The sequence below is a fragment of the Theobroma cacao genome, chromosome 4, assembly GCF_053813885.1.
Source record: "Theobroma cacao isolate CCN51 chromosome 4, ASM5381388v1, whole genome shotgun sequence".
Classification (NCBI taxonomy): Eukaryota; Viridiplantae; Streptophyta; class Magnoliopsida; order Malvales; family Malvaceae; genus Theobroma; species Theobroma cacao.
The window spans coordinates 39,706,585-39,725,131 of NC_142642.1; the positions used below are offsets into that span (position 1 = coordinate 39,706,585).

Sequence of the window (18,547 nt, forward strand, 5' to 3'; positions counted from 1 at the left end):
CAACAATGAGAACAGAATTGTTTCTTAAGTTTACACCTCACTATCAATAAAAAGAATTTAAACCCAGACTCTTAATTAAGGCCGCCGATGATAATGATTATTTGAATTGATGGTAAATACTACTCATTAATACATGAAATTTAATTTCATGTGTTGCTCATTTGCTAGCCGGTAATTACTTCTCCCCCAAGACTGCAGCAGCTTAGGTTGGCCTTGCATGGGTGAAACCTTTCGACTCTACTCCCAAAACCCAACCCCAATGTCTTCTTTGCTTCAAAGAAGCAGAGTTGTATGCCAGTTCTTGTTCATTTTACTTTCCTTACAAGTATATTCTCTTGCAAGTAATGCAAATTTGCAAGTAGAGAGAACAAGCTTCCTCGATTTGACATGCTACTCTCCGATAGGACAGTCTAGGATGTGGGTTTTGAATATGGAGCCATACCTATACGAAAAACAGAACCACTTATATGTTTTGCTTGTTGTACCTAGAGCTGAATGAACAAGAATGGGCATAGACCCTTTTTTGCTTTGAAGCAAAGAAGAAATTTGGGTTTCGGGAATAGAGTTGAAAGGTTTCATTGATGTATGGTAAACTTAAAGATGCCTTGAGGGAGAGGCAGTTCCCGGCTGTTGGATTTGAGAGAGTGGGTGGAGTAGAAGAAGTTGTGTGAAGAAAACAAGTGAAGGGTATACATAGGCTTATTGGAACACAAAAGAAAGAAAGAAAGGAAGAGAGAGAGAAGAAGGGCTTTCAGATACAGCTTGAATCTCACACGGAATCTCCCTCCAGCTCTCATTCATAGCTTTGGTCATATATCATGGTCAGGGGGAAGAAAGAGAGAGAGAGAGAGATAAAGAGAAAGCATGTGTCAAGAACACAGCCAAATGAGCATGACAGGGGAAGTTTGATATTTTGACCCACCAAAAAATTTAAAGAAGGCTTTGGGTTTGGTGTTAACTCACATTATAACATGAAAACGCCCCCTTAAGCAAGCTTTGGTTTGAAGTCGACACTGGCGGCAGCGGCAATAAAACCAATGAGTGGTCATGATCAACTCATGGACAAGTAAAAATGAAATTATTGCAGGCGGATAGTGGTTAATAATCATTTTCCCCTGTTACATAATGATTTATGGTTCCCTTTAGCATGCTCACCTAGCATTCATAACCTTTAGTAATGACCAAGTTGCTTATGATAGTGTTGATTCCACTTTTAAACAGTCTTCAACCAGGTAAAAAAGTTCTGCAATTGTGCAACAAAGAAGTTTGCACCATGACTAGCTGCAACGTGCCTAAGTTCATTACTTAAAACATGATATATCACGCTTTTCAAAAAAATGATATATCACGTGCTTTACAGTAAGAATTCCCAAGAAAAGAGAGGAACCTAATGACAGTAGCAAAACAAAGAACACAAGCAACTGCTAAAAACTGGGGAAAAGAATCATTACCGTGCTTGTCAAGATCCAATTCTATTGTACCAGTGCTTAAGATGTGCTCATATGTGTTTAAGCTTCTCCCCATATCAGAAGCAAACATTTAAGCTATGCTGCATTGCCACTTTGGATGAGCAGACAAGGGTTAAACATGTAAACCTAACAGCAAAATAATTCTTACAAATTAGTCGTGTAGAGATGTAACTGATATTCATGATATTAAGACAGATGTTTTGGCGAACACAAAACTTGAGCTTGCTCCCAATTGTTCAGTTTAGCCCTCTGTATGGTTAAGTTCAAAAGACAAGAACAAAGATCAGCCATTTAAAAGTAGGCCAAACAAAAGGCAAAAAGGAAAAGAGTATTTAACACCTGCAAGGGAGAACACTCAAGCAAGATTAACCCTGAAACATAATGAAACCTGGTTACCAGAAGAATTATATGGCCAGACAACAACATTAACCCTTCCTTCATTTTCCTGATCTGCTGCTATTAACGTCACTACTTCTCCAAAATGACAATCGTTGAAACTGTGAAAGTACAGAATCCACGACACCTGCGGGAGCTGCATTGCTGTTTGGTACCACATCCTTTGCATCCACCTCTATATCGAAATCCTTCCAGAACTTGATGATATGTAAACTCTCTTCCTCTGTTGATCTTTGGACAATAATTCTAGAATCATAACCTTTCTTCCTCATCTGACGGCATATCTGTGAAGGATTATTTGCTGTAAGAGTAACCATGTACAACCAACCCCGCTTCGACAAAAGCTTAAGAGCAACAAGCAATATCCTATCAATAACACTTCGACCATTCTCTCCTCCTGCCCAAGCAGAGGCAATTCCTTCACGACCCACTTCATCTTCAGGCGTTGGTACATAAGGTGGATTAACAACCAATAAATCAACCAAACCAGCCAGACGGTTCTCCAGCCCTGATGCAATGTCAGTATTTATCAACTCAGCATGAACCCTATGTGCTTCCATAGTCTCCTGAGTCACTCTAATAGCGTGGTGATTGATATCAGTGGCAATAAACTGAGCCCCATTAGCTTCCTCCCCAAGCATGAGCATTAAAGAAGTGATAACATAACCACTCCCACAACCCACTTCCATACACAAGGTGGGTTTATGCTCCAACAAGTTTTTTCTATCAGCTAAAAGTGCATCAACTAACGCAAATGAATCATCACAGGGTTCATAAACCTCAGGATGTGAACTCACAAGACGAATTTGGGCAATTCTTGAAGACATCTCACAGGAATTCCCTGGCATAACAATCTTTCTTTTAGTTTGACTATTGATACTTTCCAAACATTCCCAGTAATTTGAATGAAACAATTACAATATCACATACCAATTCAAGAAAGGCAGAGACTTCACAAGAAAAAACAACAACTTTTCTGATCAAATAAATAACTTGCACATCAACTGAACTTAAAGAACTGTTTTACATGTTATTGACAACAAATAAAAAGGGAGGGAAGGAGAGTCAAACCTGGAATTCAATGTCCCAATCCGGGGAAGTCAGGTACTACAAATTTGATTGAAGGAAGAAAAAAAGGAACTGGAATTTCAGTTGAAGAGAAAGAGGGAGGGTTTAGAGAGAGAGAGACAGAGGAGAGAAGGAGACGAGAGAGAAGGGAGACAGCGGGCTCATAGATGTCGGCCCAGTCAATGTACAAGAAACCCAAACTTCGGGGATTAACACTTTCGTTGGGCCTGTATTAATTAAATAAAATCAAAATGTAGTAAATGAAAAAGAATGTAGAGATCTATAAATGAACAGTAAGGAGGAAGTGGGTCCCACATGGGGCATGTATTTGAAGATCAATGTCTGTCTTAAAACAAACCCTATCATCAATTTGCCCGCCCAAACACTCCCCAATTTCCCAAATTCAAAATTCAGCTCCTCAAATCCATTTCTATTTTTTCTTTTTAAGAAAACCCAAATCTTTCTTTTGAAAAATTACCCATTTTTGGTGTTTCCAGTTCTCCAGATCTCACCTGGATAATCATCATCATCATCATCATCATAAAAAAAAAAATCAAAAACCCGTTTTTTAATAACAAAAAGAAACAAAGACCAAATCTTTTGGTAAAAATCAAATCAAATCAAAGCATAATCCCCCTTTCTAATTGTTACAAATGGCAACCTCTGATTCTACTCCTCCTCTTCCCGTCACAGCTCCCCTCGCTCCTGTACTTTCTCTGTTTCCAGTTTTTTTTAATTGTTATTGTTTTTTCTACTCATAGTTAAAGATCTTTTCTTTTTTTCTTTTTGTTGTTTCCTTTTCTGAAGTTTGGATTTGCTTAGAGATATTGATGGAATTTTGTTTACCCATTTGACAGAAGAAGGAGAATATGACTCCAGTTGGTTCAAAAATCGCAGTAAGTTTTGGATTTCCTTTTTTTTTTTTTTTTACTTTATTCTATTTATATCTACTTTTTTTTAAATGTTTGATTTAATACATTTAGTTTCTAATTTTTAGTTTTGTTGGGGGCTTTTAGGAATTGAATGAATCAAGGACAGAGCTGCTCAGTAGAATCCAAGGGTTGAAACAGGTAATTATGGAAAAAAAAAATTATATTTTTCCTTATTCTGGGTTATATAGTTCAATTCTGACTAGAAAAGAGCTTGGCATCCTTTTCCCATTAGGATCTGCAAAATTGGAGGTCAAAGTTGGACACCCAAGTTAAAATCTACCGTGATGTAAGTTCAGTTTTGCTGTTTATCTCTATTTTTTTTATAAATTTCTGGTTGATATAATCTGTTGAATGTGTATAGCTCCTGCTACTTGGTGTACTTGGCCTGTGGTATTTATCATGGATTCTTTTCATTCTTTTTTTCTTTATTCGTACTGAGATTGTCGGTAGTATAAAGTGATAGGAAAGGCTTGGGAAGTAAATCTGTGGGAGTGTCTGTTCCTTGTCATGCTAAGTAGGTATTTGGCAGATGAAGTAGCTGGCCTTTTTTACTATGAAATGAAGGTTCTCTTAAAAGAATCTGCATATGGCTGTCGGGTTGCATTTTTGTTCCTGTGACTGAAATATCAAGTGGAAGGAAAGTTTGGCTTCAAACCATGGTTTAAATTGAATTATGAAATCCAGTCTGAGTTTACGTAAATCTGTCTCTGCTGCTCATAAAGTCTTGGAGATCTGCAAACATGTTAGCAAGGGGTTTAGCTTTAGAGAAATTTGTGGTCGTTTAGTATATAACTAGATATATAAGTAGATTTACTAGATAAATCTTTCTGATGTGATGTCTTTCTTCATATCGACTGAATGGTTGAGATCAAGAATCTAAAGATTTGCGATATTGTGTGAAAATATTGATGGAAGAACAGATTTTGGACCTAAATTACTTGCCTACAGACAATAACTTGTCTGATTAAAGTTTTAGGTAGATGCCTCATCAATACCTTCTAATGTTTGGTTAAGCTAATTTTCATGTCCCATGCAGGAGCTGACAGAATTAAAGAAAACACTTAATGTTGAAGTGGAACAACTCCGTACGGTAAGTGCTCCTCCCATAAAGATTTTTCATTCTGAATGAGGAAGAATAAGTTATCTAAAATGTTTCATTCCTGAAATAAGGAATTTCAAGAACTGAGGACCACTCTCCATCAGCAGCAGGAAGATGTTACTGCTAGCCTAAGAAATTTGGGGGTCAGTTACCTAAGATTTTGTTCACATCCCTTATGCTACTTGTTACTTAGTGTCAGTCTACACTTTTAGAAACTAGTATGCGATCCTTGGGTTGAATCCTTTGGAACTTTTGCAGCTACAGGATGTGTCAGAGGGTGCTAAAGAGGCTGAAGATCCCAAGATTGAAGGAAAGGATGAGCAAGTGCATACTTCACCCTTAAAAGAAAATGGCAAGGAAGTGGAAAGCTAGAATGGGTTCGTCATGGATACTGTATTCTTGTACTTCTTGCTCCTGGAGCTTGTGATGAAATTTTACTTTTGTTCACATCATGTTTCTTAGGTTTAAATTTCAAGTCTACTTTGTTATCTAGCACAAGAAAGAGCTTTCGTCTGAATCAGTTTATATGGTATTGGCATTTAATTAGTCTTCCTGAAAGCATGCTTCCATTTAGTCATGATGAAGCCAAAACAATATCATCTTGTCTTCTAGCCTGGGTGTTCATAAGTATGCACCTAGCCTCACTCTGAGCTCAGGAAAATGGGAAATGGTTTTGCACTTGTGTGATTGTTCTTTGTCAGGATTTGGCTCATCTGTGAATGTTCCATTCCTATAAATTGCTTTGCAAAATGGAAAAGGACCAGGCACATACCTGGCATCAGTCATGTCATAGAAACCCAGAATTTAAACAGAGTACAAATTCCATCAATAGAAGCTTGTAAGAATAAGGGGTAACCATGAATAAAGGATGATGGGAGCATGAACGAATGGGATCATGCTGAAGTGATTACTCAATTGAGAAAGCTGGATATATTTTGTTAACAAATCTTCTCAATATTCACAAGTAGTAGAGAAAGAGAAACAAAAAGATCAGCTACTTATTTACACCCAAGACTAATGCATGATTAAAGTAATACCAAAATTGGTTTGTAACAAATCAAGAGAAGATTATCTCAAATTTAAGCTATTTACATTTGAAAAATATAGTGAAAATGTAGAACTGCTAAATCTGCTATTGCAAGACAGGAAAAGGCTGACGTAAAATTCACACACAAGTCGATGCCTTAGAAGTGCGATAATTCGTTCCAAGAATAATCACAATAACAGTAACATCATCATGGTATTTCCTTCTCCTACCAGCTGGAATATTCATCAATTCTTCCTTACTGAAACCTGTGATTGTAGAATTAAGGTCTTAGAGATCTTAGTATAATAAACAATATACTGCTATAAAAAAGAAACTGAATGTGTTTACTAACCACTTTGTCAATTAGGATCTATTGGACATGCTATGTAATCTAGTATTGTTGTTTTGCTATTTTAGTTTTGATACAAGACAAAGAATGGGGAGAAGATTAGCATGAGAATGCAAACAACCGTCACAGAAGATGAAAGAATAATTTGTTCATGGATCAAATTAAATTAGCAAAAAAAGCTTAAGTTGTCATCGGCAACAGATATAAAGCAATTTACCTGCAGAATGAGCTGCTTTTATTACAAGCTGTTCCACAAGAAATTTTGCAGGATCTCCAGAGGGGTTGCTTGAGATGTAAGAATGGACAAGCTTTACAGCCTCTTCATTGCTGAAGAAGTCAAATAAACCATCACTGCCAACTATAACAAAGTGATCAGATCTTGATATTTTGTGCACATTCAATGATGGTTCTGTGGAGATATATGGGGGACTTATGAGGTTGCGAACTCGAAGAATACCCATCAGTGCATCATTCAGTTTTTTCTGCAAGGAATAACAAAAATAATATACTGATTAGAGAAAGAGTTGATCAGCAGCAATAACATAGGTTACATAACGGTCAGCATTAGAGCTTACCCTTGCATAAACAACTCCCAGATTGAAGAAATAGCAACCACAATATAAACAAGACAGGCTATACTTATTTGTTGACAAGGAAAATTTTTGAAATTTACACTTAGATGTAATTTCCAAGTCTGAGTACTAATTTGCCCTCTTCAGTGGTCAAATATAAATATGAAGGAATATAGAGAAGTTGTTTCCTAGTCAGGGTATTGCTTTGTGTACGAGGCTAGGATGCGGTGAAAGTCAAGTCTTCTTAAGGGGTTAAATATAAAGGAAAATTTTCATAATGAGAAAAACCAGTACCCACCTTCTTCAAGTAACCGACTCCAAAAGCACGAGTCACCTTCAATTTTCCTTTCACTTTTCCAGCAACTATGGGCATAGAGTCATCAGGATGCTCATGCAAGAGTCTAGTTCTTTCAACTTCATTATCAACAGTGTGACTATCAGTGAGCTGAATAGCTCTCAGCCTTCCACACTGACCCATGTCATTGCCTTCATTATATGTTGCCAATACAGCTCGACTGTCACCTAAATTGAGTGTATACAAATCGTTTCCGTGAAGAAGCATAACCAAAACACAAGATCCTACTGAAACTAAATCAGGGCGATCCTCCATTTCCTGCTCTACCATGTACAAGAAATCATTCTCAGCTTGACTCAGAGCACGCTGGAAGCTATCAAGCACCCCATGACTAAATGAATTAGATGACACTTCCATTTTATGATCTGCACTTTTCTTCATGAAGCTTTCAGCACTTGCATACTTCTTGCTATCAATCCTAGACGGGATTTTCGCCTCATTACCAACTCTACTATCATCATGAACATATTCAAAAGGTCCATTTCCATTTAAACCATTGAGTGCTCTGGGGACATCATGTTTTGATTCCCGGTCTAGTAAATTAAAATAAACTATAATAGTTTCATACAATGTCCCAGCAAGAAAATCAGCTGCATCCCTTCCGTTGAAGCCATCATAGATTGCACAAAAGAGCCACCCATTTTCTTCAGAACAAACAGCTTGAACCCTGTCCTCACCAGCAGCTCCACCTGCCACTTGTAGTTCCATAGCATTAAGGAAACTGTCACTTCTGGAAGGAGCACTCATGGATTTCAGTAAATATGAATCAGATTCAGGCGAATCATCTAGACTTGGTGGACTGCAACTTAAGTTTGACATACTGCTTTGCAGGGATGATGATAATATATCCAACCTTGTAAGAGATGGTGAAGAGGGAACCCTACGGAATGAATTAGGAGAGTCCAAACTAGGAAGAATTTCAGCTCCTATCAGACCATTGCAAATATTTGTGTTGGCCAATGTAGCATTGGCGCTTAGGGCAGCACCAGACAAGCAAGAGAAACTGCTTGTCCTTGGCATTTGACTTCCCAGCTGGATTGCACACCCATTAGCAGTGCTGCAAGGAATACCTTTGTGGCTGTTGCACTGATAGCCAAAACTTACCTTAATTTCCCCTTCAGAAGTATTAAAATTTTCTCCTCGCATTATAGGCTGAAACAGAGCAAACATCTCCATTATCTAATTTTTATATGGAAAGAGAGTATGACAGTGTATTAACAAGATGAAAAGTTCATGATATAAATAACTGACTAGATGTGCAACATTATATATAACAGTTCAGCCCAACATTTTACATAAGCCAATCTATCGTATTTCTCAAAATGTAACAGAAACTTGAACCGTAACGATCAGAAACTAAAGTCACTAAACTTAAAACTTTCATTTCAAGAATCAAGCTCTCTTTTTGTTGCTAAAACTAACCTATTATAAATTCTTCTCGTGACCAACATGACATTATTAATCATAAACTAGAACCAAATGTACTGAATCTGGATCATGATCATAGCATCGGAACCCAATTTTATAAAAGAATAAGTAATAAATAATGATGATAAATTGGTAATGTTTAAGCTGTTATACATATAAAATGCCCCTCTCCATGGAATTTCTTTTATGTACTAATATTTACCAATAAAACAGCAGAAACAGTTCTAAGAGTAATAAAAGACTACTCAAAACAAAACAGCGCAACGAATCTAACAAAGTATGGACTACCAATCAGCATCTTAAAGTCTCCTAATTCGACAAGAAATCAAAACTCAACAAACCCAAGCAATTCAATAAAGAAATGGATTGAAAATAATTAACAAAACAAAAGGGTGGGAAGAAAAAAGGAAACTTGGTATTGAAAAGATAATATGAAACAAAGCTTTGCCCACAAAAACAGAAGAAACCGAGCAGACGAAGAACAACCCACCTCAGTTTTTTTGATCCAAAAGAGAAGAGCAAGGTCAACACACCCAGAAAACGACCATAAGTATTGACTTCTACTGAAATGCAGGAAGAGGAGAGAGTTAAAAGCGTGAACTTTGGGGCAAAGCAAAAGCACTAAAAAGAAACGAAAACAAAAGCAAAAGAGAAAGAAAAGAGAGGAGATTTGGGTGTAGGAGATTGAGATAGGGAGAAAGGGAGAGAGAGAGAGATTTAGTGGAGAATCTGAAAGAAGGAAGTGCGTGCAATGCGTTGTGTTTAGAGGAAAGATTGGATGGTTGGGAAAGAAAGGGTCTCCCTGCTAAATTTGGAGGAATTTTATTTGCTTGGCTCTCGTTCTGGCCTTCCTTTCCTGTCAGATTCACTATTACCGGTAGTGCCGTTTTTCAGAGTCCCATTTGAACTCTCATACCTTACGTATTTTTTCATTTTCTTTTTCTTTTTCTTTTTTATAATTTAACACTTGTTTTCTACCTTCCAATATCATTCTGCGGTTGACCCCTTCCTTCTTTCTAATTACTAGACTACCACAATCTTTCTTTACCATGGTTGGCAAAAGATTTTGTCAGTTGATACATTACTTTCCTTCTGTAGAGTCCCACTACTTCACAATCTTGAGAGAGATTGGCAGAAGAGGATGAGCTGGTATTTGTCAGGCAAGTTGTCCTTTCACATTTTGGGGGGGTGCAGTTTGTTAAATTTTGGCCATTGGGGCATTTTAGAGATTTTAAAGAGTGAAAAACCACACAGAATTTATTCAATTCTGAGTCCCAAGTCAAAACCAGAAACTGGGTTGGCGAGCATTGATCAAGTTTCCAACCCAACAGAAATGGTTTGTTAGATTTGATTCTTGTTGGGTTTCAAACAGGAAGGGCCAGAATGTGTCAACAACTGATATTCTAAGATTGCTCTCTGACTTTGTTGGTTTGGTTAATTGCATCTGACTATCCAGAATCCTCATTCCTTTTATGTTCAAAGCTGATGGCTTTTTACCTGGTGTGATACATAAGAACAGTGGCAGTAAAATTTGCCAAACTCTTTACAGCGAAAGTAAAAGAAAAGAAAGGTTAGATATGGTGGGGACCGAAGAGTTAGAGAACAAGATTGAATTTGCAAACTCTGCTGATACATACAAGTGGTGTGGACCACACTGCCAAATTTTCCTAGTACAGTAGAGTGATAGGGCTATCAGACACCCATTTGACAGAACCCTCTTAGCCCACGTCGACCCCAAATTATTTTAGTCACACAAAACAACATTTTACCAAAAGAAAAGTAAAAGAAAGGAAGCCACAGAAAACAAACAAAAGAAATGGGACTTGTCAAAGTGTCAAGTGTGAACACACGTTTGCATCCGCCATGCAACAGGAACAGCGCAAGTGGCCAAGCCAAGCCAAGCCATGCATTCCCCCAGTTTGGCAGCTTCATACTGGCTTTAGAGCATCAGCAGCAATGAGATGAGCTTGGACTCAAAAGGTAGAGCAGATTAACCAGGCTTGAGGAAAAAAGGCATACAAACCAGTAAAAGTTTAAGGAATGTTCTATTTGCTGCTCTGCCACTGTATAAACAGTGAAAAGCTTATAGTTGAAGGGTTAATGAACATTCTATCTTAAGTGAAAATGGCTCAACTGAGTGAAGATGGTAGTTGTCGAATCAGAATGGTTGTTTCAGTAAGGGATCAAAAGCCTGCCTTCAACCAAAATGAATCTAATTAGCATTACATATAGCACAAGATACATATTAGCCCATAAAATATCCTAAATTCATATCATTGAGAATACATTATACGAATCTTCATTTTGGCCTTTAGTTCATGCAAACATATAGGGGATGAACTAATCAATCATAGAAGCAGAAGGTGCTAGACATGTGAGTTCTACGCCTTCAAACATTTTCGATCTCCTTGCACTGAACTGGAATCTATTACTGTAAAAAGAAAATCACACCTCTTAGGAGCATCATTTTGTATTATGTAATACATCATCAACAAAATGATTTCATGCAGTTTCATTAAGAACATTTTCCTCTCAAGATATATGGATACCTTTATACCTATAATATTGAGTATCAAACACCAACTATTAAGTTCCAATGGTGTAAAATACTTTTGTCATTCCCTTCTTTGTGCGTATCTGAGAGACCTGAAATATAAGCAAAACATATAAATGAAAGCTAAATAGAACCCTCCTGAAAATAAACCAAATTTGCTGCAAAATGTTAAAGTAATGCTATGATGTCAAACAGTTGGCATACTCATATGGAAACAATAAAAAAGACAAAAAAAAAAAAATATCACTTAGCACCTTATGCATCTTCAACCTTGTCTTTTCACCAGGTGCTGCCAAAATGATTCTATGTAGTAATTTGAAATTCAAACATGGTATTAGCTGCTAAATATGTTATGAGAAATTAATATTCCCTACTTATATAGATGATATCACAGCATAAAATGCCAACAGTCCATTTGATATTCATGATTTGTATCGAATATAATATGGCTTGAATTCTAAATATGGCATCACTCTGAGGTGATTAAACTGTCATAACTTATCAGCTATAGACATGAATAAGTATAAATATGAAGTGAATTTGAAAAGCAGAATCTCCATCTCAGAGCAAATGAATGAGTGCATAGAAAAAAGTACTTCATATTGGGGTGCAATAAATGAAATACGTTAAAGGCAGGATAGTCAGATTACACAATTGAAGAAGATGACCACCAATCAAATTACTACCATTTTCTAGGTGAAGCAAATTGGCAATATACCTTCAAACTTGTGATCTCTGAAATATCAGAAACATGGGTGCCACCACAAGGACAACCAGGATTGTCCCCTATCTTAATGATACGAGGATTGCTGCCCTGAAAGAGACACAAGAACAAGGCTATCCTAAGCAATGGAGAAAGAATTACATTCTGAAATCTGTCAGGATTTCAGTAATTGTGTCATGGCCTATCTACGCCATTCTCCTATACTAGATTCCTTAAGTGCTTTAAGACAGCTGTAGTCCAAAATTAAGCTTTATAAGTGCTATTTACAGGCCATACTAAGGCATTCTACCACATCCTTACCTGGGGAATGTAGTCAGGAAGAGAACCACCACACAGCTCAGCAGCTTCTTCATATGGTAATACTGTGGCATAAACCTGAAAGAAATGGGGATGAGGTTTACCAACAATTTCTGTGCAACTGCAACATAACTAAATTCACCCGGCATGGCTAAAATGATATTTACTTTCCCTCCTTTAGATATCAAGGCATTAACTTCCATCTCTAGTTCCCTTTGCTTGCTTTGCAATTCATTTGGTGGAATTGTACCCTTATATTCAACAAATGGCCTGGAAAAAAGTAAACTTCATGAATCCCACTTCTAAGCAACCATATTTGCTTATAAACATATCAATTGATGTAATATGAACATCAAAATGGAAGTTTCAGCAGAAAGATCCATATAAGAGTTCAACCATTAATGATATAAGAAAATAATGGTGTTCAACAACACAGAAAGAAATAGGGAATTAGTCCTAAGCAATCACATTAAGCACTTGTCCTTGTAATTCTTTTGGTACTAGCACAGCACAAAGAGTGCATATATTTGTGCACATTACAAGCAATCTAGGTTGAAGCTTCTCCCACAGACAATTAATTCACAACTGCCAGTTGGTTGAAGCATACCCATCTGGAAAATGATAGCCTTTCCCAGGTTCCAAATGCCCCAATCCAACATTTCTCCTGCATATGTCAAGCAAATGCCCAGCTAAGTGCAACCTGCTCAACAACAGTAAATGAAGGAAAAATAAACATCAAATAAGCCCAAGAACATGAAAAAGCCAATTACTGGAGCTTAAACAGTAAAGACTCTTGGTGTTAGAACTTAAATAAATTTAAAGCTTATACCACTTTTGGTGCCTTTATTCAAATTTCTAGATCTTTGTGTCAACTATGTTCTATCGGTTAAGTATTCTAAAGCTTGATAGAACAATACATGTTGATCTATTTTGAATTTTCATAAAACTTTTCAAAGAACAGTATGTTTTTCAGTTAGCTGGTTCATTAGAAAGAATCAAGCTTTCACTTATGAACACTGAAACAGAAAAAAAGGAACTTTAATCAGCAAATCATCAAGAAATGAGTAATATTTATAAACTTTTCTCTCCTTCAAGCCAAACTAAAGAAAAATTTAGTTTCCTTGTAAACCACTTCTATACTCTTCATTTTAATCCCAACTTACCATAATTCTTGGATAGTCTTAAATTATTTCATACGAAGCAGTCTTCATAATCCTAATAATTAAAACTGGCAATAATGAATTCAATAAATGAGTAGCTCATTTCAACTACCTAGAATTCAGCCGCCGCCGTGACTCATCCACTTGCAAAGACACTTCTTTCCCTTTTCCTTGCTCCAATTCACTTTCCTTACTGGAATCCTCAGCAACTCCATAATGAAACACCTATAAACCAAAGAAAAATGAAAAAGCCAACAAGAAAATAGATTTTTGTTTAACAAAAAGAAGAAAGGAAAGTTCCAATTTTAGACAAGTAAACTTACAACTCCATCTTTTGATCTAACATCTTGCACGCAAAATCTGTGGTTGGAATTGGCAATGGTAATAAAACCAGTGTCAGAAGGTTGGCCACCGCCTTGTGGATGGAAGATTGTAGAGTCCAAAATCAAAGCTTCCCTTCCATCATCACCCTGAAAACCAATTAAAAAAAGCAAATGAAATGGTCAATTTTACCAATGAATAGTAAAATACCAGATGGAAAATGGGGATAAAGAAGTGACCTTGAAGTAGGAAAGAAGTGTGGTTTTGGATTGAAGTTTCGACATTTGATCATAGTATTCCAGCTTTGTTGGGGTCGTCAGCTCCATTGCTCTCCTTCACTGAGTTTTCGCTGACCCCGACCTCGTATCAAGTCCTCGCCTTCTTCTTAAAAAAGGTTAAAGTTTTATAGCAGATTTGTTTCGCGGAATAAATAAAAATAAAATAAAATAATTATTATGTAAAAATAAAATGAAGTGAGAATAGAATAGAATAGATATTATGTAATTTGGTATGATAAATGAAATAAAGTATGAATAATTATTATGACATATTACAGTATTTGGTTGATAAAAATAATTTTGAAATAAGAAAAGAATAAAAATACAACGATAAAAATACCCTTTATTATATAATGATTATTTAATTTTTATTTTTATTTTTTAAATATTAATATTTTATTTATAATCTAATTATTAATATTACAAAATACTAATATTTTATTTATAATTTAAATGTTATAATGATTATTTATTTTTAAATTATTTTATTTTTAAATATTAATAATGTATAATTTATTTAAAATATTAAAAATTGATAGTTTAAATATTAATATTTTATTTATACTTTAATCATTAATATTAAATGTTATTGTGATTATTTATTTTTATTTTATTTTATCTTTTAAATATTAATAATTTATATTTATAAATATTAATAGTTGATTATTTAAGTATTAATAATTTATATTTATAAATATTAATAGTTGATTATTTAAGTATTAATATTTTATTTGTAATTTAATCATTAATATTATAAAATACTACTATTTTATTTATAATTTAAATGTTATTATGATTATTTGTTTTTATTTTATTTTTTAAATATTAATAATTTATAATTGATTGAAAATATTAATAATTGGTAATTTAATTTATAATTTAAATATTATTATGATTAAAATATTAATACTTTTAATTAATTTTTAAATTCAAAATATTTTATAATATATAATTAATATTATTATGAGAAGGAGAGAGAGAGAGGAGACTGGAACCCAAAGCTTGAGCCCAAGCCATGGGACGATTGGGTCTCATTCCAAGCCCAACCATGAATATTTGTACATGGACTCACAGTCATGGAGTAACAAGTTTGCTATGTATATGAGCCGAACCAACCTTGAACTTACGGTTGTTTTATTATCAGTAAGAAAGGATAATATGCAGCTTACAAGCCATGGCCAGTGCCTTCTATGGCGAGTCATCGAGGCAATAAGCAATAAAAATTTTTGAAAAAGAACATGCGAATTTAAATTAGGCAATGATAAGAACCTTCCTGTGAGATAAAACAATTACATAGTAGCAAATAAACAATTGAAAAGCATGTGGCCTCCACACCAATTCCCATTCAAATCTACTGTTGCAGTTTAAATTGACAGCAAATAAACAATTGAAAGGCGTGTGCCTTCCACACGATTTCCTTTTTAAAAAGTAATGGGGAGAAGCAGATCAAACAAAAAGTAAGTGGAATCATCTGACTTGGCCAAGGTTTCACCTACTCCTGTCACAGGGTCCATGCAGTCAAGGAAAGGAAGATGTTCAATGAACTTCTATCGTGAAAAGAAAAGGAAGCTACTCCAATGACATAATTTCTAGAGGGAAATCAGAATAAGGTTGGAAAATCAATGGCAACTAACTATTTAAAACTTAAAACTTCATGTTTAATATTGGTAACAGTATTAGAAGTACAGGGTTACCATAATCTGTGAGCAAAGATGTACTATAATACTGCCACATATTCTCTTTCTTAAGGTACCAGCTGGTTGCAACTAGCTCCTTGAAACCATTGAAGTAATGACTTGAGTGGTCAATTGGAAGAGAAGGCTTGAAAATGATTAAGGATGCTAAAAGAAAAAAATATGTGGAGGCATAAAGTCCCTATCTAACCATTGTGTTCTGAGTTTGAGGAAGAGTCCATGGTATAACTATAACATACCCTTTTGCTCAATTTTCAGAATACCTCAGTTTTACAAAGTTAGTATTGCTTTTGTTTTCTTTTTCCATGGATGGAATTTGATCCCTTGATCTCAATGGCTAACATGCATGTTTTTAACCAGCAAGACACAAGGAAATTAAGTGGTATATGTCTGTGCCAAATATATACATTTCAAAGTTTTGCTTTAAAATTTGCTTTGGGTGGAGGATAGTCCTTGGATTTTCTTTCTTTCTTTCTTTCTTTTCTCCTCTTCTTGCAACAACGGCAAGGGCCGAAGCCCTCCCCTTGTTATTTATTGAAGCTTTTCTACATTGTATAATGTTTAACATCTGTTTATTTCTTTATAGGCTAAAGTGACAATGTAACATGACATTTATATAAGAAAGTTTATCACATTTATTACTCACTGGAAAGACATAGAAACATTATTTAATTTAAACAAATTTTCTTCCCCGGCAAACCCATATCAAAATCATAAACTACATTATGAAAGCATCAAAAACTCTGCTGTGAAATATCAAAGCAAACACATGAAACTATAAATTTCAGCACTCTCCAGCAGATCTTCAATTCACAACCCTACAGTTCCTCCTGATTTCTCCTTGTTTACCAGTGAGCACATCAATGGAACCCATGTGCACCATTGCAGCAGCAAACTTTGCAGCCCAAGCACTTGGGTGGTTCACATTCTCTTTCACGAACTTCCTTGTCAACATACTATTCCAAAGCACTTGATCTGAAGCCAGCAGTCCCTTGCTGCTCTTCAAGTTCTTGTAATAGTTGTTATCAAGCCGGTTGGGAGTTACAGGATCAAAAGGCACCAATGGATCAGGACCAGTCCGAGTGTTCAACGGCCGAGGGCATTTAGCCTTCAAGAGCCTGGCGTAAGACGGATCCATGGATGGATCTTGTGTAGAAGTCTTATCAAAAGAGTATAAACGTTTCGAGAATGAAGAGCAGTGTGAATCCCCGATTGAGTGAGCACCCGAGAGTGTTACCATTTCCTCCATTGACAAACCTTTCCGTGCGAAATTTTGTTTCAACTGTGTCACATTAAAGAATGCATCGGGGAGGTTCTGAGTCACTTCTGCTGCGGAAGAAACCCTCCCATCGCCACGCCCCGAAGGAACACCGTAGTGAAGGCCACCGGCAAGGGTGACACTGTCACGAGCTGCAAAGGCAAGGATATCCGAACATGAAACAGTGTTCGGGCATTGAGCTTCTATCTTAGCCTTTGCTTCGTCGATGACCTGGAAGCCCTGCACACCTTTGTTCCCCATGCTGTCTTTCTCTGCTCGATTGCTGGGTGTGGAATCGAGAAGTATGGAAGCATCACAACCCTGTCAGAAACAAAAAAGGATGTAAACATTTCGACAGAAATGGAGTCTCGGAAAGCAAATGAAAAAGTAAATCGAAGGATTACCCTCACGAAACAATCATGGAAATGGAGTCTGATGAGAGCCGCTGGTATTCCAGGATCACTAGCCAATGCTGCCTTCACTGTACTCATCACGATAGCCTCAGCTGATGGGCATGTTTTTTGATAAAACCCTATTTTCAAAGGCAATGATACAGCTGGTGAGATGAAGAAGATGGCCAGAAGAAACAACAGAGAAGTGAACAAGCTTGCCATTTGAGCCGATGGGCTAAAAGCTCACGTAAAAACCTGAAACTAGCTATGCTTGCTTGCTTTCGAGAGAGAGAAAAGGGAGAAATATGCATGGAGCAAACAAGCCGTGGCTAAGGCTTATTATATAGGGGGTTAGCAAAGCAAGTAGACAATAATAAAAGCTTAAGCAAACATGAGAATTGTAAAAACAGGCAATGGAAAAGGAATCTTTCCTGTCTCTAATTCCTTTGTGAGATAAATTAAACAATTACAACATGTAAATCAAAAGTTGAAAGGCATAGGGCTTCATTAGTACGACCACTTCTAATATTAAATAAATTCTATTAATTTCAATTCTAATCATTAATGCTTTCTGTGTTTTTTAATTTATGTGGATAAGCTCTATTCTCATAAGAATTTATATTTTTAATTTTTTTTGAATAAAATTATTAAAATATTTTTAAATATGAACAACGATTTGATAATTCAAACAAATGACAATTAACAATTAAAAGGCGTGTGCCCCTCACACGGTTTCTTTAAGTAGATGAACTTTTATGGCCGATTAATTTCTTTTTCCATTGAAAAAGAACAAATAGTTGATGTATGAGATGATCGGAAATCTCTAAAAAAAAATAAAAAATAAAATCAACATGTCAAGTAGCTATTTAAAAGTAGAAAACTAAGCACCATGTTGCCACCATTCATAATCTGTGAGCAAGAATGTAAGACGACAAAGTGGAATTGGTTTCTTCAATTCCATGGAAAACTTTAGAGTACCAAAAGAGAGAGGTACTTTAGAGTACCTCATTTTTTTAGTAGTTCTCAAAACCCTAGACCCCCGTCTCATAGCCTTTGAACTCTCTTGGTCATAACGTGTTATACGAATCCTCACCATCAAGACTCAAGGAAGGCTCGGTCAAGGCTCGACAATCAAATTACTAGTGCAAAGCTCAGACGGGCTTATACAATTTGG

The 18,547-nt window shown here is 35.9% G+C and overlaps 5 protein-coding genes across 10 annotated transcripts; 1 reads left to right on the plus strand and 4 right to left on the minus strand.

Moving 5' to 3' along the window:
- Positions 1-1,505: 1,505 nt before the first annotated feature.
- Positions 1,506-3,126, minus strand: LOC18603493 (S-adenosyl-L-methionine-dependent methyltransferases superfamily protein). Of its 2 annotated transcripts, XR_016025829.1 has the most exons (3): positions 2,937-3,126; positions 1,809-2,706; positions 1,506-1,718 (listed from the first exon to the last, which is right to left on the minus strand). XR_016025829.1 is itself a non-coding variant. In XM_007035505.3 (2 exons), the coding sequence occupies exon 2, from the start codon at positions 2,690-2,692 to the stop codon at positions 1,907-1,909; it is 786 nt and encodes a 261-aa protein (XP_007035567.3). In that variant the 5' UTR covers positions 2,693-2,706; positions 2,937-3,126; the 3' UTR covers positions 1,506-1,906. The 2 variants fall into 2 exon arrangements, 1 of the variants encoding a protein (XP_007035567.3); XM_007035505.3 differs by having other exon boundaries at positions 1,506-2,706.
- A 150-nt stretch (positions 3,127-3,276) lies between these two features.
- LOC18603494 (uveal autoantigen with coiled-coil/ankyrin) lies at positions 3,277-5,522 on the plus strand. The gene is made up of 7 exons (XM_018119678.2): positions 3,277-3,640; positions 3,791-3,829; positions 3,950-4,003; positions 4,098-4,151; positions 4,902-4,955; positions 5,036-5,107; positions 5,223-5,522. The coding sequence occupies exons 1-7, from the start codon at positions 3,587-3,589 to the stop codon at positions 5,334-5,336; spliced, it is 441 nt and encodes a 146-aa protein (XP_017975167.2). The 5' UTR covers positions 3,277-3,586; the 3' UTR covers positions 5,337-5,522.
- A 357-nt stretch (positions 5,523-5,879) lies between these two features.
- Positions 5,880-9,612, minus strand: LOC18603495 (Protein phosphatase 2C family protein). Its single transcript, XM_007035510.3, has 4 exons — positions 9,186-9,612; positions 7,211-8,419; positions 6,558-6,822; positions 5,880-6,257 (listed from the first exon to the last, which is right to left on the minus strand). Exons 2-4 carry the CDS (start codon positions 8,411-8,413, stop codon positions 6,130-6,132), a joined length of 1,596 nt encoding a protein of 531 aa, XP_007035572.3. The 5' UTR covers positions 8,414-8,419; positions 9,186-9,612; the 3' UTR covers positions 5,880-6,129.
- A 1,279-nt stretch (positions 9,613-10,891) lies between these two features.
- On the minus strand, positions 10,892-14,149 carry LOC18603496 (threonyl and alanyl tRNA synthetase second additional domain-containing protein). Of its 5 annotated transcripts, none has more exons than XR_001927573.2 (10): positions 13,991-14,149; positions 13,754-13,900; positions 13,543-13,655; positions 12,878-12,970; positions 12,438-12,540; positions 12,274-12,348; positions 11,968-12,063; positions 11,504-11,552; positions 11,253-11,341; positions 10,892-11,126 (listed from the first exon to the last, which is right to left on the minus strand). XR_001927573.2 is itself a non-coding variant. In XM_088806037.1 (9 exons), the coding sequence occupies exons 1-8, from the start codon at positions 14,075-14,077 to the stop codon at positions 11,282-11,284; spliced, it is 738 nt and encodes a 245-aa protein (XP_088662163.1). In that variant the 5' UTR covers positions 14,078-14,149; the 3' UTR covers positions 10,892-11,126; positions 11,253-11,281. The 5 variants fall into 5 exon arrangements, 3 of the variants coding, with proteins under 3 accessions (XP_088662163.1, XP_007035574.3, XP_088662164.1); XR_016026045.1 differs by having other exon boundaries at positions 11,245-11,341; XM_088806037.1 differs by lacking the exon at positions 11,504-11,552 and having other exon boundaries at positions 12,878-12,934.
- A 2,185-nt stretch (positions 14,150-16,334) lies between these two features.
- LOC18603497 (peroxidase 5-like) lies at positions 16,335-17,686 on the minus strand. The gene is made up of 2 exons (XM_018120182.2): positions 17,386-17,686; positions 16,335-17,302 (listed from the first exon to the last, which is right to left on the minus strand). Exons 1-2 carry the CDS (start codon positions 17,593-17,595, stop codon positions 16,529-16,531), a joined length of 984 nt encoding a protein of 327 aa, XP_017975671.2. The 5' UTR covers positions 17,596-17,686; the 3' UTR covers positions 16,335-16,528.
- Positions 17,687-18,547: the final 861 nt, after the last annotated feature.

What these genes read in the sequence shown, in the direction of transcription:
- LOC18603496 (XM_007035512.3), bottom strand. Translation starts at nt 14,077, where the DNA reads ATGGAGCTGACGACCCCAACAAAGCTGGAATACTATGATCAAATGTCG. An exon ending in TGATATCTAAAGGAGGGAAA is followed by an intron (nt 12,349 to 12,437) that starts GTAAATATCATT and finishes CATTTCTTTCAG; the next exon opens with GTTTATGCCACAGTATTACC. An exon ending in CAGAGATCACAAGTTTGAAG is followed by an intron (nt 11,342 to 11,967) that starts GTATATTGCCAA and finishes CTTATATTTCAG; the next exon opens with GTCTCTCAGATACGCACAAA.
- LOC18603494 (XM_018119678.2), top strand. Translation starts at nt 3,587, where the DNA reads ATGGCAACCTCTGATTCTACTCCTCCTCTTCCCGTCACAGCTCCCCTC. An exon ending in CAGTTGGTTCAAAAATCGCA is followed by an intron (nt 3,830 to 3,949) that starts GTAAGTTTTGGA and finishes GGGGGCTTTTAG; the next exon opens with GAATTGAATGAATCAAGGAC. An exon ending in AAGTGGAACAACTCCGTACG is followed by an intron (nt 4,956 to 5,035) that starts GTAAGTGCTCCT and finishes TCCTGAAATAAG; the next exon opens with GAATTTCAAGAACTGAGGAC.
- LOC18603493 (XM_007035505.3), bottom strand. Translation starts at nt 2,692, where the DNA reads ATGTCTTCAAGAATTGCCCAAATTCGTCTTGTGAGTTCACATCCTGAG.
- LOC18603495 (XM_007035510.3), bottom strand. Translation starts at nt 8,413, where the DNA reads ATGCGAGGAGAAAATTTTAATACTTCTGAAGGGGAAATTAAGGTAAGT. An exon ending in GAGTCGGTTACTTGAAGAAG is followed by an intron (nt 6,823 to 7,210) that starts GTGGGTACTGGT and finishes TATTCCTTGCAG; the next exon opens with AAAAAACTGAATGATGCACT. An exon ending in AAAAGCAGCTCATTCTGCAG is followed by an intron (nt 6,258 to 6,557) that starts GTAAATTGCTTT and finishes CTACAATCACAG; the next exon opens with GTTTCAGTAAGGAAGAATTG.
- LOC18603497 (XM_018120182.2), bottom strand. Translation starts at nt 17,595, where the DNA reads ATGGCAAGCTTGTTCACTTCTCTGTTGTTTCTTCTGGCCATCTTCTTC. An exon ending in TCCATGATTGTTTCGTGAGG is followed by an intron (nt 17,303 to 17,385) that starts GTAATCCTTCGA and finishes TGTTTCTGACAG; the next exon opens with GGTTGTGATGCTTCCATACT.